The 27,749-nt window shown below is 39.1% G+C and overlaps 2 protein-coding genes and 1 long non-coding RNA gene across 5 annotated transcripts in view; 2 read left to right on the top strand and 1 right to left on the bottom strand.

Moving 5' to 3' along the window:
• Nucleotides 1-2,556, top strand: part of snx12 (sorting nexin 12) — an 8,493-nt gene extending 5,937 nt beyond the window's left edge. Inside the window, exon 6 of the mRNA XM_031280776.2 lies at nucleotides 1,179-2,556. The gene's annotated coding sequence lies outside the window, so the exon portion shown is untranslated. The remainder of the gene's footprint in view (nucleotides 1-1,178) is intronic.
• Nucleotides 2,557-7,982: 5,426 nt separating this feature from the next.
• Nucleotides 7,983-23,423, top strand: slc7a3a (solute carrier family 7 member 3a). 3 transcript variants are annotated; one of them, XM_031280769.2, is made up of 12 exons: nucleotides 7,983-8,234; nucleotides 17,584-18,221; nucleotides 18,386-18,547; nucleotides 19,139-19,322; nucleotides 19,418-19,533; nucleotides 19,937-20,159; nucleotides 20,257-20,396; nucleotides 21,482-21,584; nucleotides 21,883-22,112; nucleotides 22,273-22,439; nucleotides 22,669-22,777; nucleotides 22,872-23,026. In XM_031280769.2, exons 2-12 carry the CDS (start codon nucleotides 17,855-17,857, stop codon nucleotides 23,024-23,026), a joined length of 1,956 nt encoding a protein of 651 aa, XP_031136629.1. In that variant the 5' UTR covers nucleotides 7,983-8,234; nucleotides 17,584-17,854. The 3 variants fall into 3 exon arrangements, with proteins under 3 accessions (XP_031136629.1, XP_031136631.1, XP_031136632.1); XM_031280771.2 differs by lacking the exon at nucleotides 7,983-8,234 and adding an exon at nucleotides 9,053-9,154; XM_031280772.2 differs by lacking the exon at nucleotides 7,983-8,234 and having other exon boundaries at nucleotides 17,855-18,221; nucleotides 22,872-23,423.
• Nucleotides 18,685-19,504, bottom strand: LOC118496598. Its single transcript, XR_004899194.1, has 2 exons — nucleotides 19,374-19,504; nucleotides 18,685-19,263 (listed from the first exon to the last, which is right to left on the bottom strand). It is a non-coding gene; the product is annotated as an uncharacterized LOC118496598 (long non-coding RNA).
• Nucleotides 23,424-27,749: the final 4,326 nt, after the last annotated feature.

The raw sequence follows: 27,749 nt of genomic DNA, 5'->3' as shown, positions 1-27,749 counted from the left end.
TTTTTTTTTTAAATCTCAAACTAATCCCGATACATTGTCATTATCAACCTCACTAATTATTGGCTGCATGGCAAACTTGCACGCTTTTTCCCTCGCAATAAACATGTGTCTCAGTGTTGCTGACAATTTTCTTACTTTATTGCCTCTGTTGATTCTGATCTTTATTTCCCTATAATTCAGTTTTTTGAGACATGGATAAGTTTGTGTCTGCAAAAACAAAGCAGTTAATTCTGCCAACATTTTTGTTCAAGTTGCACCTTTCTCTTGTACCAACAATGTCTTTACAGTTCATTAGACACCGTTTATGTCTAATGAACTAAATTAGTTGAATTGAATGTCCATACATATAGCAGCAATAAAACAATATTGTCTTCCACTGACTGCATGTTAGTCACATGCAAGCTCTTGAACCATATGAATGCACCATGGCATATCTTAAAAACACTGCTCTGCATGATGCTTATCGGTGACGTCTGATGCACAGTAACCCATCAGCTCAGTCCTGACACCGTGTCATAAGAAACTGCATGCAGTCCTGTGTAATGTACCGTGTTTAGCATGTATTGGAGCTGCCATATTTTGTTTTACCTGCCGACTGTTTTAATAAGAGTCAATTAAATTTCAGTCCAGAAAGTGTTGTCAATTTAAATACAATACATGTAATAGAAGCAAAGATCTGTTTAAAATGGTTTAACATGGTTTGAGTAATAATTTAAAATAGACACACTAACAAAGAGCAGGAGTCAGCATGTCCAGTTTTATTCCAGAAATGAATGACACTTAGATAGAAGATACAGTGTGTACGGTACGTTTTAATGAGTGTACGATTAAGTTTTCCATTATGGAAAACAAGAATATGCTTATTTAACATTACTTTAGAGACCACAGTGTTGCATCTCTGTTCAATGTCTTTGACTGTATGTAGACTGTAATGCCTAAGCAACTGCCTTTAACAAAACAAATGCATGACAGCAATACAAAGCAGCATTAGCAGTTGGTCAAAAAATATGAAAAAAAAAAGAATATTGGGGCTGTTGTACAGTATAGAGACCCAGAATCATGTCTCATGTTTTTATACACTAGCCAGAGATTTACAGCATTGATCAAATCCACTTAAAGCTTGAACATGTGTGTATGTTGTTTCTCATGTCTGTTTCTTTCTCTCTCTTATTGCAAAGATAATACAGACTGCTGCACCTGCCCCATGTACATTTATTTCGACATCACGTCATTATAAAGCTGGTGGAAATGTCAGAACTGATAAGTATCAACGGTGTAGGAAAAACACAACTATTGCTCCTGGACAAAACTAAGAGATCCAATGTATACATTGTTTGATGTTGTGTCTTTATTCAGTCATTCCACATACAGTGTGTACATTATTTTTGTTTAGTAATCAATGAAAAAGAAAACATGTTTCCATATATCCTTTTGTCATAGCTAGATTTTTTTTTTTACAATGATTATGTTTTCTAAATGTCTTTTAAATTGATTTGATCACATTTAAAATGAGGGTAATTTCCTGCTTTGATGTCTTCTTTTGCTAGCGGAGATGTGATTTTGATGATAACCTCCCAAAGTCAAGCAACATGTAGCATCATGAAAAAGACAGTGATATTTCATTCCAGACAATACACATTTACATTTTCCCCTGAGTTTTATGTTCTGAACATGTTCTTAGACAGTATTGTATCATGATTATTTGTTTTAACTCTGCTGTCTTAGTTACATCATCATCACGTTGCCTGTGTGTTGTCAAATCAGCTATCGGGAATGTTAAGTTAGGTAAATAACCACATCTAAGCACTGTGACAAGAGGTTCATTATATGAACAATATTTCATTGTTTAAAGGTGTAATCAGCATCTGGTTTATTGATCTGAAATAAGGCTAATTCTGCGCTTATTTTCAGCCGGTTTATTCTTTCTATCAATATTATTGTGAGGTGTATTAATACATGTTATCATTGCAGTCCCACTATGGGTGACAAGGAACTTCCTTGTTAATACTGTCCACCAATTAAATTTCCTGCTGCCTGCTGTTTCATGTCTACATGTGTCTTTTCAGTTTTAAAGAGAAGAAATAAAATCAGTACAACTCACCTTCCAGTTTGTGATTAGTGCGTCACACTGAGAAGCAGTGAGGCGGATCAGAGAGAGTCATGGGAGCTGGATGAATGGCTGCAGATGACCTAATTTAACAATGAAATGAAAAAAACAACATGAAGAGGTTGAAAAAGCATGAGTATACATTTTGGAGGAAGATTTTCTTTGCATAAATCTTACAACTTGTACAGAAAGAGTTTACTACACTTTTTTTTTTTTTTAATTTGTATTAGTTTTAATGAATTTGTTTTAATGTTCTTTAAACCCTGTCCTTGACTTAGAGCAAAACTACAAACCCCTCTCCACAACAAGTAATAATAAAATAATGTAAAAGTATTAAATTTAAAAACAAAAACATGTACTGTGTGGGCCAATGTATTTTAAACCATGTCTCAATGGAACTTGTAATGTGCTGCACCAAAGCTCACATTAATAAAACCATAATACAGTGACAGATCTGTTTTCTTCTGCATATGCATTCACCTTAATGAACAATAATACAACTGAAAGCAGTTTTTTATGTAACTATTAAGAGCTGAAACGATTAATTGGCAACCATTTTGATAATTTACTATTTGTTGTATTTATTTCTTACTTTTGGCTTTTTAAATGTGAGGATTTGATTTACTTTTTGTCATATATTATGCTAAACTTAACATCTTTGGGTTTGGATTGTTAGTCGGATAAAAATTAGCAATTTTATGTCTTATGTTACGGATTTTATTTCCTTTTTTTTTCGTTTTTATTGTAAAGCACTTTGTAACTTTGTTTCAAAATGTGCTTATATAAATAAAGTTATTAATTTGAAGACGCCAGCTTCGGGTCTGGGAAATTATGAGTAATTTTCACTACTTCCTTATAAACAGTTTATTAATTAACTGAGAAAATAACCAACAGATAAATCAGTAAAAAAAAAAAAAAAAAAAAAAAGAACAAGCAAAGAAAAAAGTCAGTCTATCCTGCCTTTTTTCTGTTCCCCCTCTTCCCCCTGAATCATGTTTGTACAGTCCCTAATATATAATAGTTCAGCATTTTCTGTTTAGCTGCTTTGACTATATACTCTACCTTTCTGTGTAGTTCCCATTCATACTGTAAGCAGCATTTTATACTGAACTTTGACAAATGGAAACGCATCAATAAGTCAAACTACATTTTTATAGCATTCATAGCATTCATAAACTGGATTTATGCATTACAGTACCAATACCTAAACTTATAAATAAAAATATTCAACCTTTTTACAGTCCTAATGCAGTTAATAAAAAAAAAATACTGTTTATGTGGCAGTAAGGAAGCCTCATAAGTACGAATTGTGGCTCTTCAATGGCAACACTGGGTCTTTTTGTTTCACTAAACATTAATCGTTAAATCCTCTAATCTTTTTCTTGTTATAGTTTGCCTTCAGGAAATACAAGGATTAACAGAGGAAGAGGAATTCTGGCCACAGGTGGATTAAAGTTGCCCCAGAATAGTGATCTTGTGATGTAGACCTTGACCTACAGGTGATCCAAAGTAGACATGACTGTAATTGGACACAATTGGGGCTTCCACGTGAATTAAAAAAATGAACTATTAAACAGTTCATAAAGTTCAGTACCTGTGTTGCACTCAACTACACCAGGTTTCCTCTGTTAGAAAGAAATGTGAAAAGTCAGGGTTTATTTGTACATCCCTGAAATCACAGGCTTTTTTCTCAAGAGTGTTTTTACAATCTGTACAGCATATGACTCCCTATATCCACCCTAGATTCAGGAGATTAAAAGTGAGAAACCTCCTGAAGAGCAACTGAGGAGGGAACCCTCTTCCAGGATGAGCCAAAAATGCAATTTGTGCGTATGTATGAATAGACAGAAGTAGAAGTAGAAAAATAAATTTGATATTTTTCTGGGATACACACACCTACCCTGACCTTCCTCATAAGTGAGAACTGTGACCTACAGAACTAGTGAGCTTTGATGTGCATGGCCTTGTCCTGACTAATGAGAGTGGGCAGACAGGATGGGCACAGTAGGCCAAGGCAAAGATTAGGTTGTGTTTTGTTAGCGGTTCTAACACTGGAGCCCAGTGTGCAGCCATGACGTTTGTTGTGTTTGCAGAGACACCCAGTTGGGATAGCTTGATAAACTGGAAGTAAATTGAAAGAGCAACCCAAAGCAGTGTGACTGGGCAAGTACAAAAGGTGAGACGAGTGGCTACTATAGTACCATCGGACACAGAGCGAGGGGTGGAGAAGGGAGAAAATGCAATTCATAAATCCATTTTATTTAAAGTTACCTCTGGGTCCAAGGCATGAAAAACAACACATCCCGCCTTTCCCAGGAACCGAAACAACAAAGAAACAGAAGTCCAAAATTCACAATAACCAACAACAATTGAACAGACAGCATTTCAGTGGCTTGGTGTGTACGTGACTGTGGATGTTTGGCTTGCACACATTTGTTCACACAGATTCCCTTATTCCAAAAGTCAGTGCGGCCGTTTATTTCTATTTTTAGTTTGATTTTGTCAGCACGAACACTATTAGACAGATGCTTTATATCAAAAAGTAGTCAGCAGTGTGAACAGTCGAAAAGGATGTTTTCCTTTGCACACTGTAAGAAATGATTCTGTGGTCATGTAGATTTGAATTAATGTATTAGGTAAAATATATTCAATATGATTGTGTTTTTGATTTTGAGGCAAATATTTAATTAAATTTCAAATAAAAATGTTTGGAATAAAATCCAACCATTGTAGTTAAATAAAACATAAGCATTATATTTATCTAATCCCAAATAGAGAAAATATTGAGTTAATTCAAATCAATGTAATCAGGCTAATTTTAATTGAAAAGCACTTCCTGTCAACCTAGCTAGCTAGCAGCTATAATGTTACCCAGCATGTCGTTCAGCTGTGTAAATTTGTAGGCTAAATGTAAAATTAGTGTTAGAAATTTTTAAAGTCACAAATAGTTGTGTGCTATGGTGTTTTTTTTACAACCATGAGTGAGAAGGGTATGAAGTTAACACAGCTCCCGTTCTGAAGTCACTCGCAGATCAATTCGGCCGTAGCGTTCTCTGCGGCACTGCACCGGTATTACGGTATATGAAAAATTCATATCATGTGGGAAATGAATACCCGTATACCGGTATACTGCCCAGCACTACTACAATGAGTCAATGAGTTGAAAGCACAGAAGTGAATTGCTAATAAAGTTCTTTTTGAGTATTTGTTAAGTTCTGTACTTTATGGGCCATAGACTAGTTATTCCTATGAAAGAATATTTAGATTTAATTCATTGCATTGATTAAATTCAAATCGATGTGCAGATTAATGTAGATGATTATTACTCAATTATATATCATTGATATGTAAAATTAAATTAATTTTTATTAGTACTATTTACACATTAGGGAGTTTATCTTTTTCAAATCAACTCAATATTTTTGTTTAGGTTATAATTAATTCTGTACTGTTTTCTATTAGAATATACTCATATTAAATGGATAACTTAAGGGTCTCATTTAATTCATATTTACTCAATACCAAACCATGTGAAATTTAATTAATAATATTGCTTGTAATCTGTTGCCTCATTTTTATTGAGTAGATATGGTGTATCTTTTCTGACAGTGCATGGCTGGATAAAAAACCGGGCAAAGTGGACAACTGCCCTGGGGTCCCAGATCTACAGGTGCCTCAAAGGCCCCTTTTTATTGTGTGTCAGTTGCTTTGTGGTAAGTTGATGTATTGCAAATGTATTTGGGAATATGCAACACTAAAGTACCATATTAATACTTTAGAACCTTAAGGGCGAGTTCTGTTTTATCACCCATCTTGTCTATCTGTGTTGTAGTACAGCCGTGTCAAAATGTACATGGTGCATATTACTAAAAAACCAAAACATGTTCAACCAAATCAAAGAGGGGCCCATAGAATATTTTGCAATGCACTGTTTCCATGATTTTAAAATCAATCAAAATATTTTTTTTTGTAGAATAGATTTTTCAGAAAACAACAATCACATTTCCATTTGGTTGTCTTGCAACAAACTCTGCATAACTCTAAAGTACGTCTGAATGACCATAGTTAATGATGTGTGAAAGTATCTTCTGGGTTATACACTTCTGCAACCATCAGCGCAAAAACTGTGGGGTGATACTAAGGACAAACTAATGGAGACACTCCATGTGCTGTGTTATCACAGGGAGTGCTACAAAGGACAAACCCATGTTTTCTATCAGTATGAAGGTTTCAAAGAATGTGACCTTGGTCTACAACCCTGATCTTTACATGGTTCATGTTGTTTTGATATTCCACAGTACAGGTATAAAAAGGTGAACCAAAGTTATTAATAAGTTAAGAGTTATGAACCTATAGTGCCTTGATGGCAGCCATTAAAGACATAATAGTGTAAACTGATGGTGACTTTTACCAAGCCGATACATAATATATGTGTTGAATAAGATACTTTTGCTGATAAAGACCATAAGATGCACCTGAAAGCTTAGAAGAAGCTATTTAGTGAACATTTGAGTTGAGATTATACTTGTTCCCAGGGTCAAGAGTAAACTCCCATGCTCAAATATGTTTTTAGTATACTTCATACTTCATTTTTGACCATGGAAACAGGAGTTGACAAAACAATGTCACCACTGGGTCCTTTTAGTAGTTCTTCTGGAGCTTTCGGTAGCAATCCTCCTAAGCAGATGTTGCCTTGTGATGAGATGTTTTTTCGACTACTGTTTCCAAAGTCAAGAATTAACGTTCAAACTCAAGCCAACACGGATCAAAACTCCTTAAAGGCAGGGTTGGTAATGTTGAAAGCTAGCAAGATTTGAAAGTAGCATCTCCTTGGGGCCCCGTCTAACCCCTCCCCCTGCCCTCCGGGCTCCGACCCACACACAGACGTACACGAGCACCGCTGCATCGCTGCTTCAGAGCAGAGAGGAGAAAGGAACCACATTTTTACTCCATGTCTCATACACGCAAACACCTAATATTATCATACTGAATGATTAAAACAAACTTGACTACTGCAGCAATGCGGCGACGACACATAAGAATGGAAAATAAGAATGGAAATTTAAACATCTAGGCCTAAAAGTTTGTGTGACACAGTCAAATGCTGTGAACTAAATGGATTTTGTGGTCATTTTTTGTCAAGAAATGATTTAGGTAGTCAAGAAACAGTAACACCTTAACATAGTTTGATTTATATAATATTAAGTTTATTATTTTGCAACTGTAAAATGTCCAACTCCATACATATTCTGCATATTCTCCATAATTATTTAAAAATCAAATTTAGCCTTTTTGTTTACGTTGTGTGTTCATGCAAAAATAATTAAAAAAAAAGACTGTATTTAGCAATGACTTTTATTGTGAGGTACTGATTTAACTATGATGCCACATAGTGTTTCTGTTGCATCAGACTGAAATGAGTTTCAGTGCCCCCTCATTTATATGCATGATGTCACAGAATGTCATCATACACAGGCCAGATGATATTTGATGATGATGATGATGATGATGATGATGATGATGATGATGATGATGCTGCTGCTTCAGTCTGAGTGACACAAAAATAAAATGTTTAACAATTACATTGTCACCACCATCACTGACCCTCTAGCATTGCCGGGTCACTGAGTGCAAATGCACATGAAAGAAATACTTTGGTCTTTCCCTCCTTTTCTTTAAATGTGCGGAACAGAGCGACAGCGAGTCGGTAGAGAGTGGAGCCAGGGCATAGCTGGGGCGGATACTGACGCTAGATCTCTATATATGGACATTCCTACTACGGCACATCCATGCTACGGGAAAGCACGTGCACAGTATCTGTGTGCTCACAGTGCTTACTTCCTGTATCTTAAACACTTCTTCTATCTCTTCTCTTTTTCGTTGTCACTCGGGATCTCTTATGTAGTCTATTGACAAGCGCACTGTAACCTTATCAGAAACGTAAAGTTATTCTTACGTCTATATTTCCATTCATTAATGGAAAGCTCGCTCTGGCTCCACCTCCCATTGCGTCAGTTTGTTTGTACACACCCCGCCCCTCCCGGCGGACGGATCAAAACCACACACGTTCAACCGAGCGGGATATTTCATCAGCAACCACGGCAACAACGCCTACAAGACATTAAAGGTAATGGCTTTTATCATTCATTGATACAATTAAACATTACATTTTAGCCAAGTCGTCTTGTAACGACATTTTATCCGCCCGTATCGTTTATTTTACCTAGCTAGCTAGCTAGGTTGTAACGTTAGAAGTGGACTGATGCAATCCTCCCTCGTGTTGTGAGTTGTATTGGCGAACTAACGTTAATGTTTACAAAGAACATAACGTTCCTCATCTTTGTTTGTTGCTTTATGTTTGAGCTTAAATAATAACGTTTCTAGCCTAGCGTTTGACACAAATTTTCCGTTTATTCACAGTAACGTTAGTTGACGTTTTGTGAGGCGACTTCATTTGTCATTTGAGCGGGGAATGAGTTTATAGTCAGATGCGTTCCCGAAAAAAACACATAGTAGAAACGGGACATTAGCTAAATAAGAGGTGACCGTTGTGGAAAAACGTTTAAACCGTTTTAATAAAACATTAAACACTCGGCGCGACACGTTTCCATGTTATCACTTGCGTTTTTCATTCATTGTTTTGGTCCTAGCCAAGAGCGCACCCAGCCAGTAGGGCGTGCGACCAAGGCGTGGGTTAACCATAATGCTGCGTTCAAAGACCCCCAAAGCGCCGAATTCCTAAAAATGTAATAACTTATCCTTGCACAAAACGGACTTTGTTTTGCAAGATGTATCTCTGAGATGACGCAACATTAACTCATTATGTTTAAAAGTGTTTAAAGTATCAGACTGTCATCGGCGTGCGCTAAAATCGTTTACAAGACAAGCACCAGTTCTGTGTACGTACATTAGGCAATTAACGATGTTTCCGTAATTTCTGAAGGCAACATTTACACCACGCGAGAACCGACCGGAGCCACGTAGCTAGCTCATTCCCTGACAGATGGACTATCAGCTGAACATCGGCCAGTATAGATGACAATGCCCGTAAGTAAGGCTATTTTAAGTGTAAATTAATGTAGCTTTTTCTAGTAGCCTTGATGCCCAACACCCGCGAGTGTCGTCAAAGGCAGTGATCCTTTCGGGTAACTTAATGTTCACGTGCATGCTATCTGGGTCCAGGGGGTTCCATGCTTGGGTTGCATCAGCCGATTTAAAGCCACTCCAGTAAAATGTAGGGTAACTAGTGTGGTGGTGAACAAGAGTAGAGAGTAGGGATGTGTAATTTGATCCAAACCTGCTTGTCGGTGGTCAGGTTGATGGAGTGGAGAGGTTGTTGCACTAACCAGGTAGACCCGACATGTCATGTTACTTTTTTATTTATTGTTACACTCAGAATACAAAATACAAAACCCCTAAAGGCCAAATGACTGAATGTGTCAGGTTTTGTCAATGCTGTTGCCATAGATTGTTGCCTATTTATTATTGACAAGTTAACAGCCCCCGATTTGCCATGGCATTACCATTTTTAAAAACGTTAAAAGACGTCAGGTTGTTTTTATTGGTCCACCCTGTGTGGAATGTACAACACTGTTGCCAACCAATATCTTAGGTAAAGTTACACCTAGCAACAACTACAATATACAGTCCAATCAACAATACACTAAAATAAATCCTACCTTGAAGGATGCCATGTTCATTTTTTTTTTAGGTGTTGATCCAATGCCATGGTGAATTTTAGTGAGCTGAATTATATTGCATTAAACTGAGAGGTATATTTACATCACTGGGGTAAGACTAAATATTAGAAACACCTTTCTGTGCTGTCTATTTTACTGTAACTGTTGCACCCTGTTGATCACGTTCATTTAACCAAAAATACAATTAACCAGGAATAGTATGTCTATTTCATAAGAGGAATGATATGTACTATTTTTTGAGACAATATTGCAAGTGATATGATCTCTGTATATCATTGCATCAGCAATTACTAATTCTGCACATAACAAAATAGTGTTTGATGTGTAATTGTTGCATTCTCTTGAGCAATCCTACCTCCTGGGATTAGTGAGTGGGATTGCCGACCATTTCTGGCTAGTCATGTCTAATAAAGATATGTTTTTCTTCTAGTTCAGTGGTTAAGGTCACCAGAAATTGTGTGTGTAACAGGAAGGGTGCGCACCACACCTTTTTGTTTTAAAGTCACCAGTCTACATATACATACATACATCATATATGATATTGGTATATTTTGGCATCAAGTCAAGATTTTGACTTGGCAGATTTGGTATATTTGAGATTTTTTTTGTGAACAGATTTCTAGGAGAAGCTGGGAAAGGTGCCAGTCTAGTTTCTTATTAGTCAAAGCATAATTCAATACTTGGAGTGGAAAATTACATGGAACACTGCTGTCACATTTTTCTGCATACATGGCCTCATCTTTTTTCACCTGTGTAACTTAGTAGCCATACAGCCATATTTTGGAATTCTTAGATGTCCAGCTGATCTGTTCTATGCGTGTATTTGTACTTCTGTTCATGTTAATGGTGTCGGCAAAGGTGATGGGAAAGTGAACAGATCCTTAGTTTGTCACATTCCATCTCACAGCGCAGAGCAGTTTTGGCAGGAGTGCTGGTTTTCAGCCAGGTGACTTAAAGGGTCGTTCAGTTCAGTCTCAGTGGTCGGTCTGCCCACACATACTTTAGTTTACACACACATTAACAAAACACATACAGCCTTTATGTGAAACTAAAGTGTATCTTATACATACAAACATATATTTCTGGCACAAAAGACGTACTGTTTGTAACTTCAAACAAAACCATTGTGTATGTTTGTGATGCCTGAAGAATGGTTCACTGACTGTACGGCCCGTCATGATACGGTATATCTTCCAGGGTTACGCAAGGTCACATTCATCCCTTTCAATGGACATAAACCTCACAGGGGCCTGAATATGTTGTTCCCTTTGTTCAGCTGCCGGCCCCACAGATAACAGTAAAATTGTTGTTGTTGTTATTATTATTGTTATTATTATTATTATTGTTATTATTATTATTATTATTAGGGATAGACTGATACAGTATTTTCAGTAAATCTAAACTTTTGACTGTATTTCAATGCACATTTTGAGAAGAAGAAACAAGAAATACAATCAGTTTTAACTTTTTAGAACAAAAGCTTAAGCTGCCTAAAAGCAGCAGATAAAAAAAAAATAGCATTTTGCATTTCTGAATTTTGAGATATATTAATATCAGGAACATGAGGTGCAGAATTTTGGAATAACTCAGATTCATGTTTTTGGTTTAACATGGGAGCAGATTTGTGCGGAACTTTGTGGCTAAAGGAAAGTTTCCATTTTGCAATGGATAATTATAGATATTTGACAATGCTACTATATAGCAGAAAAAACGTCTTGTCGTCAAAGGTGGCAGTCAAAACAAAGCCACGCAGTGTTTGTATCGATAGAATGAGAAGCAGCAACAAGCTATAATGAGGTTAGCTGGTTTGTCTCTTCTCCGAATAATCCTCTTAGAGTCCGTGGCAGCAGTTGCAGCAATGCTAAGTCAAGTAACAGGACCATTATCCCAGAAGCCTGTTGTAACCGGAGCACTGTTGGCCCAAGTCGTTGGTCATAGTCCTTCAACATAAAGAGCCTTTTATTAGTTTGTGCCATTTATAAAAAAAAACAAAAAAAAAAAAAAAAACTTGAATATACTCCGGTTGTGATGTTGCTGAAGAAAATAAAAAAAGGACACGACGAAACATAAATCATCTTGTCAAACCAAGTCTATTCATTATAAGAACAAGAACAGAAAATGGCTGCAGGCAGCACACTGTTCTTTTAATGTGGGTGTGTGTGGGTTGTTACGTAGCGAAGCTTGCCAACGATACATGCCTGAGACGCACCTCGGTGCAACCTGGCATACAGTAAATCTGCCCCACTTACACAAACGGGCACCCCTCGTGAAAACCACAAGGAAAAGATTAGTAGCTAGCGGACGTGACTGCATTGACTAAGGGAGGTGACTCAAGCATCTACTCTGTGACCACCCTTAAGTGAGGTCATACAGCAAGCAGGTCCACATTTTTGTAACCTTAAGGTGCCTGTAGACATGAAAGAAAATCCTACTTTGAAAGGAAAATACAAAGGCATTTCCCAACAAATGAATATTCATGAGTTTTTTTGTTTGATTAATTTTCAGTCAAGAATGAAATTGTCCCAACGTTAAGAGTGCTTTTACAGTTTGCATAGTTTCAGTTGAGCACTTTTGTCTTGCTTCGTGTGGTGTGCGGTGTTGGTTCAAACCCCTGAGGAGATCACAGCCAGCTGGGCACAGTAGTTTAGTAATAAATGTTTATTGACACAGCATTGGCCTTCTCAGATCTCAGTTCCTGGTGTGTGAGTGGAAAATGCTACTGGAATGTCACACCAAGTGGGGAGTGGGAGAATATCCACTATGTACCAGTTTCCCATCAGTCTTCAGAGGGCTGAATGTTTATTGTTGGGTGCTCTCTTTGTTGTTTGTATTTCATTGTTTGACAGTGTTTGTCTTTTTTCTCCCAACACTTAACTGTATTAGGCAGGATATTTTCTTTTGAAATGGTAAGACTGTAAAAGCTTTGATAAATAGGTTATGTTGTTGTTATGGTATTAATAGAATATTTTCATTGTACTGAAACATTGTGAGAGCTTGTATCCTGCGTGCGATGAAAAAGAACAGGCCAAAGTTAGACCATAACATAATCTACTGCTGAAAATACTTTTTTTTCTCCCCCCGTCTTTCTGTTTAAAATGTCTAAAAAAGCAACACCAGTGATAACTGCTTCATGTTGCATTTGCAAGTGAAATAGTGGAGCAAGCATGTTCTGCTTGAAGCAGTACTTTTAACTGGGTTTTAACTGGACACAAGCTAAGAAGAAAATTACGCAACAAAAATACACCATGTGAAAGGCTGTTGGCACTCTTTGCTCCCCCTCCCCCCATCTTTGGTTTCAAGCATTAAATAAGTGCGAAAAAGCATTTTTGCCTAACCTCTGATCCAGGTAGATGACTACAGTCACACAGTGCCACACAGTCGGCCTAGTTTTTGTCGCTAGGTTAGTGTTTCACTTCTTCTCTTTGCTGCCTGACTGGTGAAGTGACTTGATAGGCCTGAAATGTGCATCCTCCTTCTCAGCACTTACACCAAGGAATCCGGTATCGCTGCATTGATAGCTTTAGCCTAGGTGCAGCGTTGCTTTTGATGCTGCTCCACCCAATACCATTCATGCCAAGCAAAATTCACTTTACAGGGTCCAACATAACTTCTTTTCCCCACAGTAGATCAGAATTTTACTGACCCTTGTATATTTTTACTGGCCCCAAAAAGGAGAGGAAAAAACACTTTTCCAAATCATTTATCATATAAACATTGTAATGATTTATCCAAACAACACACAAAAAACTCTTCTGCATCTACAAATATGAGTTCAGTCAATTTAATTGGATTTGCATTCTAATAATTTCAAGTTATTATACAGAAATGCTTGTGTTTTTTTAATTTAGGTGAAAGCCATAAACCTAGATGTAGAGGCACTGGAAGTGGTGGACATATTAACATATATTTACATATTACCATTTCAACCTAGTGTTGTTAGGAAAGATGGAGGCAGTGATAAAGACATACAAACAAGAGTAGGGAAGGCAAAAACATCCTTAATACTAAGACAAATGTGGAGTTCAAAACACGTCTCCACAAAAAATAAAATCTGCATCTTTAACTCTAATGTCACAAACAAAAGGGAACCACAAAAGCAACTACCAATAAACTTCAAATCTTCATAAACAGATGCTTACGAAACATCCTGGGAATCTTCTGGCCAAACTCAACAACTAGCCAAGAGCTCTCTCAAACGCAGAAAATTGTGGTGCTGGATTGGGCATACCCTTTCCAGCACGACCAGACAGGCCTTAATCTGGAGAGAAAAGTCTGTGGAGGCAGAACTTAAGGAAATGTCATCCTAAATGGAAGCAGAGAAGACCATCCAACACCGAACTGGCCAGGGTACAAAATCAGCACCATCAACCTGCCAAATGCTGGTAAAATATGGCTAAGTGGCTGGTAGATTTGCTTCACTCACCAGCCAAAAACCAATGGTAATCTATTGAGTGGCTGGTAAAATTTGAACATCACTAGCCATTTGGCTGGTGGACAGAAAATTCATTTTGCACCCTGAAACCAGCTGTAGGAAGTTCACGAATGACCTGACCTTGATGAATGATGGTCCATTTTACCAAATTGTTAATGGTTAGTCATGTCAGTGGCTGTTGTAGTAGTTGTAAATGTAGTCTAGTATTTGCAGATAAGAAACTTGCCTCGCCCTTGACTTTAGAAGCTAGGCTTTGCTGAGACTCGCATGTGCTACATGTGTATTACCTCAAATAACAATGTGATGCAACATTTAATCTATCTGGCATTTCTTGCAAATGAGTACTGATAATCATCACTGTACTTTTTATTTCAAACAATTACTCTATTACTTTACCAAAATAAAAGGCTTATGATTCCTGTGATGCTGGAGAAAGTGGGAAGTAATCAAACTCAGACATAACATACCACAATAAAGAAACGTGAAAATGTAAGATTAGACGCAAAGCACTGAGCCATTTTGACCAAGACAAATATTGGATTGTTAATGACATTCACACTTGCTTTACACACTATGTGTAAAGCTTGTCTCAATGTTGTACTGTGGCTCTTCATGGACATCCCAGAGTTAAAGTTATGAAGTAGCTTTTATTTAATGACATTTTTAACCCTTCAAAATGACAACATCATCCTTCTAAAAAAGCACTGACCTATAGCATAATGAGTCTTGGCTCCTAAAATTAGTCTTAGAACATAGAGAAGTATATTTAATCTGAATGAGTCACTCAGCAGGAGCAGCTGTGAGTACATTGCCTAATCTTGGTTGAGCAGATCATCAATGTAGACCAACAGGCGTAACCTGTTTAAAGCACCAGAATTTCTCTTTTCCATATAACCTCTACAAATCCAAAAGCCTTAAACTTCACTAATCAATGTAGTAATAGTTTAGTATCTTAGAGCTCATGACTTTTAGTTGTTGAAACAGGCCCATGTTTCATACAACATTTTCTGTGGGATGTGTTTTGTTACATTTCAGCATTTAAGTCACTGCCATGGATGTATTAAGAGATCACTGCTCGCAAATTTTAAGTTACGTTCAATTTGTGATTTACGTCAAACCTGTCTGTGTGTGTTGATCCATCCCGGAATCTGATGAAACAGAAAAACATTGTATCTGTCCTCCTGGTCAGGTGTGCGGTGTCCTTGGCCTGTTATGAGCTGTTCTTGTGTGTGTGTGTGTGTGTATGTGCACGGTGTGTTTTGCAGAAACTGGTGTAATCATTATCATCAGCTTTCCTGAACTTGATAAGCACGTTACTACTGACGTAAAATGTGCTGCCGCTGTCCTTGAGGATAGTTTTGTTTGTGTGGTTGTTTTTTAAATCATTGATAATTCACGGGACAGTAATCAATATAACGGTGTACTGCATTTCGATTAAGGAACCGTAACAATTATCGCACCAAAATGCATTTTACATACAGTATGGTTAAAGTAAAACTTGTCTTTCAAAGGACATTTTGAGAAAACTACAGTACTAATTTACGGAGCCCCTAAGGGGACATGAGCAAAAAAAAAATCTAAAGTTTAGTTTCATGTGCGCAAGCAAAACCTTTTTTAATGTGCGCACATGAAAGTTTCACGTGAGCACATGAAACTTAGATTTTTTTCGTGTGCGCCGACAACGCGTGCTTTGAAACCCATTTCGTGCTGTTATGATCAGTGCCAGTGCCACAGTCAGCAGCAAAGAACTCCGGTTAGAAATGATGGCGGCTAAAGATGAATTAGAAACGTTCCTTAAAAGTCTAAATATACCAGACAATTTGATAATATATAATTACATATATAAAACAAATATAATTAGGCCCTTTAGCAAAGTAATTTAGGCGACGGAGCCGTCTCCTCACTCTGAGTTCAACACCCCTTGGATCTAGATGTCGTAGAATTAATCAAACATCCTCTTTCCTTATGTTTAATCCATTCTCCTTGCATTTTGTGTACATCCACCTATATCCGTGGAGTTATGGAGTTGGCCAGATGTTTGTAACTGTTCATAAAAGAAAGTAATTGCCCGATCCAAATCGCTGTATCCCTTGCGCCGGAACAGATTACAAGACTTCCGTTTTAACTGTCGTATCGAAACTAAAATAGTGACGACTTGCAAGCAAAGCAGCAATGTCCTTATAATGAAGACCTAGATTAAAATATAGTGCAACTAACTCCTGTACTGTAGTCATTTCTCTAGTTGTCACTGTCTCCAGTATGGCCCAGGCTACATCAATATACGGCTTTCATGTGCGCACACAAAAGTTTTGCGTGCTCACACGAAGAAGTTTAATGTGCTCACACGAAACAAAACTTTAGATATTTTTTTTTTGCTCATGTCCCCTTAGGGGCTCCGTACTAATTACATTTCAAGTGTAAATTGTTAGTTATTTGAACTTGTAGTTTTTATATAGGGTAAGGATCAGTTTTTATAGTTCCAGTGTATTGTATCAGTATATCAACCTCCCAGTGCAGCTGGTTCACCTTATCGAGCTGCTAGTTCACACTGTCGTCCTCTCCCTTGTTGATATTAGCTTGCAGAATTCAACCATGTCATCCCTTCACAGCCTCGGGCTTTCCCAGGCTTCTCCCTGTCGGCCTCTCTGCTGAAAAAACATAAGATAGGTAGTAGAGTGCTCTTTCTCGCAGTAAGGGAGTGGTGAGGAATTAGACAAGGTGTTTTTGTATGGGTGTGTACTACGGTACTATGGTTTATTTGTTGAGTCAAAATTAAGTAGGATAGAATTAAGTTTTCTTGTCTTCCTGAGATCCCTCTGTGCCTCCTGCGTCTCATGATATGTTACCATTCTGTAAAGTATCAGTTCTCTGGAAGTTGCATAACTGGTATTTATACAGGTGCTCGTGTAGGGAAACATGTATTTTCATCGTCTCTCCAAACCTGCCAACTGACTATCTCCTTTTTGCTGAAGAGGAGAGGAATATTCCAGAAAAGTTTCCAATATCGCTGGTGCTACCTGGGTTCACATGGAATGCATATAAACCCCACTCATACATATTGTGTGATACATCGCCACAAATAAACTTGACAATCAATGCTTTAAAGTTGATTTGTATAGCCCAGATGGGAGAGACAACGTCGAGGTGACATTCGTTGAGCATTTCTGTGTTGTCTTCATTTTTTAACCCTGTCATGGTTTCCGTGCAGTTTGAGCACCTTTCCTGGAAAGAAATTATGCTGTAATCCCCCCTCACAATGCCAAACACTGTGAAATGTAAGCTTTGGCAATTTCTGAATAGTTCCCTGTTTTAAAATCTTGTTTTCTTGTTGTGTTTTCTCACAGGTCCTAATCTGCTGCTGCAAAATACTGTAACCACAGACCTGCCACTTCCTGTTCTGTGTGCTCGAGTGACTCTTGCCTAAGTCACCAGACCTACACTAAAGGACCAATAATAAGTAGTATAAGTACTTGGACCTAACCATCTGCTCAAAGTACTTTTACTCTCAGACCAGTCACAGGTGTTCTGTTTAAGCTGTGTCAATCGCACACACCCACACTGTAAGGATTAAAAACACATAGCCTGGTTCAACGCCCACACACAGTCACAGCAAATATGGCAAACAAGCTGTCCAACTTTGGGAAAATCCTGCTGCGTCGTCGGGCATTAGACTGCTCTGGTGAAGAGACCCGATTCGCCCGCTGCCTGTCCACCCTCGACCTCATTGCTTTGGGTGTGGGCTCCACACTCGGCGCCGGTGTCTACATCCTCGCTGGCGAGGTTGCCCGTGAAAAGGCAGGGCCTGCTATTGTCCTCTGCTTCCTCATCGCTGCTCTGTCCTCAATGTTGGCCGGCCTGTGCTACGCTGAATTTGGCGCCCGTGTCCCCAAAACAGGTTCTGCATACCTTTACAGCTATGTAACAGTTGGAGAAATCTGGGCCTTCATCACAGGCTGGAACCTAATCCTCTCCTATGTAATAGGTGAGCTTTCTAAAGTTTCAGTGGAGTTGTTGCAGTGCTTTTTATGTGTTTCCAAATGCATTTTTATGTGTGCCAAAATCCCAAGTAAGAATATGGAACCATGGAAAGGATGAGTCGCCCAGTCACTACATTGTTAACATACCAGTTTCTGTCTTCTCTTCTAGGTACGGCCAGTGTGGCCAGGGCGTGGAGCTCAACGTTTGACAGCTTAGTTGAGCAAAAGATCTCTGACTTCTTTAAAGCCTCCATGACAATGGAGGTGCCAGGGCATGTGCTGGCAGACTACCCCGACCTGTTCGCCCTCATCCTGGTCCTGCTGCTCACTGGTGAGTTAGCCCAGCTCATCATCAGTCATTATTTTCAGTGGTCATAGGACAAATATGAGAGATTGCAAGATGATTTAAAATGATGGGAAAGAAGAAATTAAGAAACATTTTTTTTATTCATACGCTTTTCTGTAATATTTTTTTTTAATTGTGAAATACTGAAAGTTTTACCCCTTCTTAAAGTTTTTAATTAAACAATCTGAGGAAGGAACATCCCTCTGTGGTTGAACTTGGCTTGCAACTCATTGACAAATGCAAGCTGTGACAAAGGTTTGTGAAACAGATGACGCTCCATAGCTTTTTATAAATGTGTATATTAAACATGTGTTTAATTAATGCATTCCACATTAACCATTGTTAGCATTGTATGAAAAACACTGCTCAACAACCAGAACAGTTGTCACACTAATATTGCTGCTAGTGTGACATGCCAGTAGCAGTGTTAGAAATAGATAATTGGTGAATTGGTGTCGCCGACTAATGTTGGCATGTTGGACGTTATGAAGTACCAACACATCCACCCACATAGCAGGACATGTTGTTATTGGTGCTGGAATATGAATTCTCTCTCTCCTCTTGGCTTGCCCTCAGGACTTCTGGCCTTTGGTGTGAACGAGTCGGCGCTGGTGAATAAGATCTTCACCGGCATCAATCTGGTGGTTCTGGGCTTCGTTATCATCTCTGGCTTTGTTAAGGGTGACACCGCCAACTGGAACCTGACAAAAGAAGACTATGAAAGCTTCATAAACCGCACCAACGGCAGCAGCCTCGACAAGTCAGTATTTGACAGTTACCAGCAAATTAACTCATAGTTTTACCATCTCACCTGTTTGATTGTTAAACTGTGCATCATTGTCTTTTGCCACTCAGGGTTGAGGAGGAATTTGGCGTGGGTGGCTTTGCTCCATTTGGCCTGACTGGAGTCCTGTCTGGTGCTGCCACCTGCTTCTACGCGTTTGTGGGCTTTGACTGCATCGCCACAACAAGTGAGTGGTTGTAATATTTCCCTGATAAGTGATGTAGAGAAAGGGTTCACAGAAAAGGCTATATAAACAGTAAACAGACATTATACACTTGTGGTCTCACACACACACACACACACACACACACACACACACACACACACACACACATGAAGTGGAACAGCTTTTGATATTTTTTAATTTAATATTACATAAGTACATCTGCAATTTTTTTTCTTCTTCACATCATCTTTGAACAATGCTGGGCTGACGACTGAAGACTGCAACCCATTTACGTGCTTTATGACAACAAGCACAAAATCTCACCTGTTGGAAAACATGATTGGTTGTCTGTTTCCCTTGTTGAATGTGATCACTTTTTATTAACTAATCCTCTTTTTGTTTCATTCCCCCCCATTGTCCTCAGGCGAAGAAGCAAAGAACCCAATGCGTTCCATACCTGTTGGCATTGTCGCCTCGCTGCTGATCTGTTTTTTCGCCTATTTTGGTGTGTCTGCCGCTCTAACCCTCATGATGCCGTACTACCAGCTGAACTCCCAGAGTCCTCTGCCTGAGGCCTTCAGCCACGTCGGCTGGGCTCCTGCCAGATACATCGTGGCTGTGGGCTCTCTCTGCGCTCTCTCCACCAGGTAAGGAGGGAAATTGCATTCTTGCCACAGTGTGTCACATAACAGTATAAATAAAGCTTTTTAATATTTAAGTTTGATACTATCGATCTTCTCTCAGTCTCCTAGGCTCTATGTTCCCCATGCCCCGTGTTATCTACGCCATGGCAGAGGATGGGCTGCTGTTCCGCATTCTGTCCAGGATCGACACTCGCACAAAGACTCCTCTCATGGCTACCATCGCTTCTGGTGTTGTTGCAGGTAAGCTCACCGCCTCTATTTCATGTTTTCTCTTCTGGTCTGTGTGTTTATCTTTACCTGTGTATCTTTCTTGTCATGTTTGCTGTTCATTACTTCGGGCCAGCAGGCTGTCTTTGCTGGTTCTATCCTGTGCTGTCAAGTCTGTCGAGAGCTGTTTATACTTTTTTTAGTTAGTTTCAACACAAGGTTCTGGGATCTTTTAAGTCCCCAGAACTATTTTGAAGGAACTAGAAGGTTCCTTCAGCCCATTGTTGTCTGTGTTTCCACCGCGGTCTAAAGACCGTGAAGAGTAGGAAAATTATTTTGCTGACGTATAAAGCAACATGAGGGCTGCTGGTTGTCGCAGGGATAAACACACTCTGCAGCCTGAACGTCAAATAGTAACGTTACCTGAAAACAGCATCTCACATCGCACTTTGAGTCACTATGACCACTACTATGGTCAGAAACATTGTGCCAAAATATGAACCATAACGTCGCTGTCAACGGGCTTATCTGCTAATGTTAGCTACTGACCGTTACCTTGAAACCATCCAGCAAATAGACGGTACCGTAGGGTGCCGTCGTGTAATTACGACTTTATGACTTTTCATAAACGGCTGAAGTAGCGGCGGTGCGCCGCTGCTACATGTACATAGTGGAAACCCTGTTGTGCGTCTGCCCTGTTTCTGATAACGTGGCGGAAGAAATTTTGCTGTGGCGGGCCGCCGCCGCAAGACTTTAATGTTTTAATGTTATCAAATAAGAGAAATGTTCTCCCCTCATCCTAAAATGTTCATAAATCGATATGGGAGTACTTCCTTGGTTGATAAATGAAGCGGTTGGCGAGTTGAAGCAGCCGTGTGTGTTTGACCAATCAGCAAAGGTCATCCCTGCAAACCCCACCCCAAAGGTTCCTGTACTTTCAGAAGGTACTACCCTACCTACCTAGTACTACGACTTTTGGTGTAAGGGGGGGTGTTAAAGCGTACCTGGAAAATATCCTAAATTTATACCCTGGAGTTTTAGTTCCTCAGAAGGATCCTAGTTCTGATGTGAATGTGTGGCAGTGCAAATGTTCAATCAGTTTTTACTTCTCCTTACAGCTCTGATGGCATTCCTTTTCGACCTGGCAGCTCTGGTTGACCTCATGTCTATTGGAACTCTGTTGGCGTACTCTTTAGTGGCCATCTGTGTCCTCATCCTCAGGTAAGCACCTTTTATTCTCTACAACCACACTCTCAAAGTTGTCTGAATTTGTAATCTTGTGTTAAATACTCTCAAGCAGCTGCTGCCAGTTTAAAAGAATAGTTGTATCATAATCTGTGTACAGATAAAGTAATCTCCTATAGGCAGTGGACTAAACTGAATGAAACGTGTATTTTATGAAAGCCCCTATTTTTATGCAGCCAATATTTCTAGCTATTGGGGGGTTGTTTCTAGTTATGCCACTGAAAAATATCCCTCTTTTTTTCACTCACTCTGATGTACTTCCCTCCCTCCACAGGTACCAGCCCGGCAGCCTGAGTTCGTCGAGCCAGATGGAGAAGCTGGTGGAGCTGGTGGAAGGGGAGAAGGTTGCCGTAAGTGGAGGGGACAGCGGTGACGAGTACGGCATGGAGACGGAGGAGAGGCCGCTCCGAGAGGCCTTCACTGCCAAGCTGCTCTTCTGCCCAAGTGGAAAGACCCCAACGCAGACCTCTGGGAATATTGTCTATGCCACCACTGCTATTATTTGTAAGTGTGTCTGGGAGAAATCTAAAGATGGAAGGAAAGTTGTTGACTTGTCTCGGCTGATGAATGCATTTTTTTAACAGCAAATAAGACATATAGTAAAATATGTAATAAAATAAGCCACCATTCTAAATAATTTTGTCTCTTTCTTGCCCCTCTGCAGCGGTTTTTATCACTGTACTGTGCATCATCCTGGCCAACTGTCTCTCAATGCTGCAGGCTGGGCATCCAGCAGTTGTGGTGCCCTGTGTCATCTTGACTCTGCTCTGTGTCGTCTGTCTGGTCATCATCTGCAGGCAGCCTGAAAGCAAAGAGGCTCTCAACTTCAAGGTAACGATCAGACTCTGAGTGTTACAGAAAAGAGATTTTCTGTTTTGTCTTTGTTTTGGCAATTTTTACACTGTTAGTGACTCCGAGTGGCTAAATGCCCACCTCCTATTCACCTTGGCACACATTGTTCTCTGATTCTCTTACTGAGTGGTACTTTGACCAGAACCAGGTACATTTTAAAATAGTTATGCTGATTTTTTTATTTTGTTTCACATCCTTTCCTGTCAAGGTCCCTCTGCTTCCCTGGTTGCCCCTTTTCAGTGTTTTCGTTAACATCTACCTCATGATGCAGCTGGACCGGGGTACATGGTGCCGATTCGCCGTCTGGATGCTTATCGGTACATTTAAAAAAATTACTAATCGTGTTTTTATTTCTAATGCTATTCATGTGACTGTTTTGTAACTTCTTGTTGCCTCTCTTCTTCCCTCCAGGTTTCACTATCTACTTCCTCTATGGTATTAGGAACAGCAGTGAAGCTGCCAAAAGCTCCTCCCCACGCAAATATGAGCCTGCACTGCAGACCGAGAGCCCGATTTACAAGGGCGCTCCTAGCGACAGTGACGTGGAAGTAGGCAGCAGCCCCTGATACACACTGATGTAGACCTGGGGAGTGTTGCCAGAGCATCTACACTAATTTTGGCAGTCTGGTTGATCTGGCAGCCAAATGCTGCAATGGAGGCGGCTTGGAACGCAGCCCTGGGTTTAAAGGGAGGAGAGGCAAGAAAGCGCCACACACACATCTTACCTCTGACTTGGAGGCTGATTAACTTGATGGCTAGACACTGTGACAGCCACTTTCTGGCCATGGGGTCTGTTTCTATCTGTCTGTTTGTACTTAGCCTTAGCCCTCTGGGAGATATTTACCTGCCTATAACACATGCTTTGAATGGACCTAACTAACAAAGCCTTCAGTAGAGTGAACATGTCTAGTTTATTGCACCAGCCTGTTTGTTTCTGTGTAAACCGGGTAGCACTGAGGCTGCGTTTAGACGGAAACGATCTGAAGAGAAAACGCAAAAGTGGCGTTGCGTTCTCACTTTTTATTCCACGTTTAGACAAAAGTTTTGGGGGGAAATCTGCGTGCATATGGTGACGCAAAAGTGTGTGAAATTCGATGTAGTATGCACGCCAGGCGGCTAGGTGGCACTACCACACAACACCGCGCGCTTCTACTGTTCTCTCCTTAGTAGTACAAAACCAAAACATGTCGACGCGAACAACAAAAGCTTGTCTGGAAAGACGAGGAGGTGGAGTTGCATGTTTGTGTGATGATGACCGGCACAGTCGACCGTGATAGGCCACAGCACAGCACCCACGGGAGCACTACCAATATCCTGAGCCTCGCAGCCCTTCAGCCGCTGCTTGAGAGCGAGAGGCAGCGGGCAGAGGAGGCTGAAGCAGACCCTCCTCTGACCGCTGCATGCTGACCGCTGCCACTCGCTCTCTCTCTTTCTCTTCATCTGCAACGTTCTAGCCTACTCTGGCTCAAATGAATAGCCTACATATGGTCATCAAACTATAACAACCTTATCCACATTGTCGAAATCATTTAAATATTGAGCCATTACATTGAAAATCTTTTAGATAACAGGAGCCTATAATTTCTGTAGCCTACTCCATAACAACAGACTACCTGGACGCCTTTTTCTCGTCTCTCTCCACACCGCTGTCTTCAGACTTTTGCGTTTTTACCCTTTAGACGGTAACGCGACGGTGGAGCGTTTTTAAGATTTCCACTCTGGAGGGTGGTTTCACTTTTTTGCGTTTTTTAAGCCCCAATATCGCCGTATAAACGAAAGGCACATCCGATAAAATATTTTTTCGTTTTCACCCACGAGCGTCATCGTGTAAACAGGGCCTCAGTGCAGTTTGGTCAGTAGCACATGGACGACGTTGATGCCATCTATACTGTATGATTCAATGTCTCAGGCTGAAGTACGTGCTTTACAGATCATCCTTGTGCCCCCCACTCCCAGAGAACAGCCATACAGTAAGTGTACTCGGCACCCTTTAAAATGGTATGACATTAGTTGCTTATCGTAAATTATCCATGTGTGTTTATCCATGTCTTGCAAGTTGTGATTGTGTTGCAATGGTATTTACAGGCATTTTGGGGCCTTTGTTTCAACCTAAACCAGATAACTAAAATATTTTTTTTTTTAAAAGACTTTTAACGGCACAAAGGGTGACAAACTACTTTTTCGACCCTTAGAGGCCTGAAATCATGTAAAGATCTGTATGAATGTTTAATAATCCATCTAGTTAATTAGCTAATTCCAGATTTGGCTGTACCCAGATATTTACAGGTTGATTAAATTTGCACTTAACAAGCTCCTTAATCACAATAGAAGTTTAATTGATATAATCTGTCCACCTGTGACTGATCTGGGAGCTGCGGATGTGTTTCTGAACACGGGGTCTGTCTTTCATACCACTAAAATATCATATTCACCTTTTTGTTTATACTTCCTTGTGAAAAGACTCACAAGTTTCTTGTTTAGTTTCAATTGAAACTTGTTCTTGGCAACTTTATCTGCTGAGTTCCCATCACTTTTATTTTATTCAACCATAATTAGCTTTTACTACTATTATTTACTTCTACTGATAGAACTGTTAATATTGAAATGTTTATAGTATTGTTTGTTTGGGATTGATTTCTTTTTGGCTGGAGTAATGAAGTTCCACCATTGGTCAGAGTGGGTGTTAATGACTTCAGTGTTGGTGTTTCCCCATTGGCTATTGCCTTTTCACAATGTATTAGCATAACACAGGCGTTTATCTTCGCAATTGGCCATCAATCAGCTGATTAACTTCCTCAATACATGGTTGTGGCTGCTGCTGCCACCTGTTTCAACCGTTTTAATGCACAGGCTCAGGAGCACGGGCAGAGTAGGCTACATGTAGAGGAACGGCACACAGTGTGTAGGCTTACGTAGTTTAAAAAACAGTTGCAAACAGCAGTTACATGAGGCTATTTCTAAATTAATATAGTTAAGGGGCAGGGGTGGGGAAATCAAAGGAAGCAGACAACGCTTTAGTAGAGAAAAAAAAAACTTCTGTAAAATATAACCATCTGAATGTAGCGCAAGGAAAGTTTAGTTTCCGGCAGAGATATTAATATCGGTGTACCGAAATGAGCAGAGAATAAATAAACTGTAAAGTTGTGAGGTGGTATTAAATCTGCAGTGTAGGTGTCAGTTTGTCCATGAATGAATGCTGGAGCTCCTCACAATTAACATTTGAGGCTTTGGTTCATAATTGTCATAGGTTGAAACCTACAGGTCTGTTTAACAGAGTAACAGTAATTACACTAACCATTTAGATGAGTAATCCAGGACAATTAAAAAGCAGTCCTCAATTATTTGTCTCAAAGATATCTTTACCACGTCATGTGATATGCTACTTGAGTACACAACAAATAAATATCACTGGGACCACGACAGATGAACATTTTAATATCTATATTCACATTATAGACACCACCGCTGACTATCCCTTTAACAATTTGGCCACAAATTAAGCACATTCACCATACACGGTCCAGCCATATACTAGGATTTGACCTAATCTTGTTTCGTTTTGACTTTTCATATCAATCTCAGTTTAATATGCTTTTTAGATGTTAATGTATTTTAATTGTTACATGTACAGTTTTTTTGTCTCCCTTGTTGATTCCGTTACCTTTTTTGTAAATGTCGTGCATCATGAAATTATTTAATCGTAATCCTTTTGACCAGATGAACATGTTTTTGAAAACTGAACTTTCCAAAACTAAGAGTGACGTATCTAAATTGTGTACTGTAAAATATATATATATATATATATATATATATATATATATATATATATATATATATATATATATATATATATATATAAAATTAGGGCTGTCAATCGATTAAAAAATGTAATCTAATTAATTACATACTCTGTGATTAATTAATCAAAATTAATCACATACATAATTAACGGTGCCTGAACCGATATTTTTTAAGAAAGTAAAAAAAGAAAAGAAAAAAAGGGTACTAAACAACAGTCGGTGACGTTAAAGAACGGCTTGTTTATTGCTAAGGCAATATGGTCAAAATTAAATGATTTAATAACAATGTATAACAATAACTTATTTCACTAGTAAATTGCTGTTGAATGACAAAAACAACCACCAGATGGGAAAAGGACATTTACAATAACTTCAAATGTACCACGAGGCTGTAGTTTACCAGTTTCATTGAACACACAGTCTGTGTTGTTTTTCCGACAGCAGCTGTAGATTGTTACATACCGGTGTTGAATCCGCTACAGTAAAACACAGTCAGACTTTACACTGTTTAGCGTTAGCTGTCAGCATTGTAACCGTGTTTAATCCAGCTACTAGCTAGCGGTAGGCTAACATTAGCTGCTGTCGAGTATAGCGTTAACTAGCGTCACGTGCAGCGGTGTTTGTGTTGCCTGTATCGTCTTCAGAGCACCAGAGAGAAGTGCAGACATATCAGTAGCACCAGATTTCGGTAGCCAGGGTTGGCAGGAAGAAGATTTTTACAAGTAAATGTTCCAATTAATGATCCAGGCAGCACATTCTCGTTTATTTTTTTTAACGCGTTAGTTTTTCTCAGATTAATTAATTGAAATTAACGCGTTATTTTGACAGCCTATATATATATATATATATATATATATATATATATATATATATATATATATATTATAAATGTTTTTACCCCAACCCTCTGGAAGCGATATAACTTATTGTTTATAGTATTTTTGTTCTAGTAAAGTGCTTTTCTGTAGAATGTACAGTATTTGTTTAAATGTTAAATTAGTTTCTTCTTTATTTGTATAATGCTGTAAATTATACAAACATACTTTCTTTAACATATGACGTTGAGTATAATTTGGTAAGAGATGGTTTTGTAAATCAAACTTGAAGGCATTTCATTTGACACTTGATGCTGCTGAAATCCAAATTGTACAAATCCACGTCCCCCTTTTCAGACAAAATGGTCCTGTTGGATGTTATATTAAAGTTTTTCTGTAGATGCTGTTCCTTAAACATCTTCACCATTTTTGCTTAGCAAATGCTCCCCCCTTTTAGACAGGTCAGAACTTGACATCACCCATAAAGTTTGTTGAGAAGGGAGGTACAGTAAAGGTAGATTTGGAAAGTGTTTGTTTCTAGATGATGTGAATCAATAAACTGGTGCCTAAAAAAACCCATTATTCTGCCTGAGAAAGACACTGGGGCTGGTAAAACATAGTCCAGCAGTAGCTCGGAAGACTCAAGTACTTTGTAACTTTCACTGGAGGTTTTA

Source organism: Sander lucioperca, chromosome 13 (assembly GCF_008315115.2).
Source record: "Sander lucioperca isolate FBNREF2018 chromosome 13, SLUC_FBN_1.2, whole genome shotgun sequence".
Lineage (NCBI taxonomy): Eukaryota > Metazoa > Chordata > Actinopteri > Perciformes > Percidae > Sander > Sander lucioperca.
Note: the sequence above shows the minus strand (reverse complement) of the source record. Positions and strands in the feature narration are given on the sequence as shown.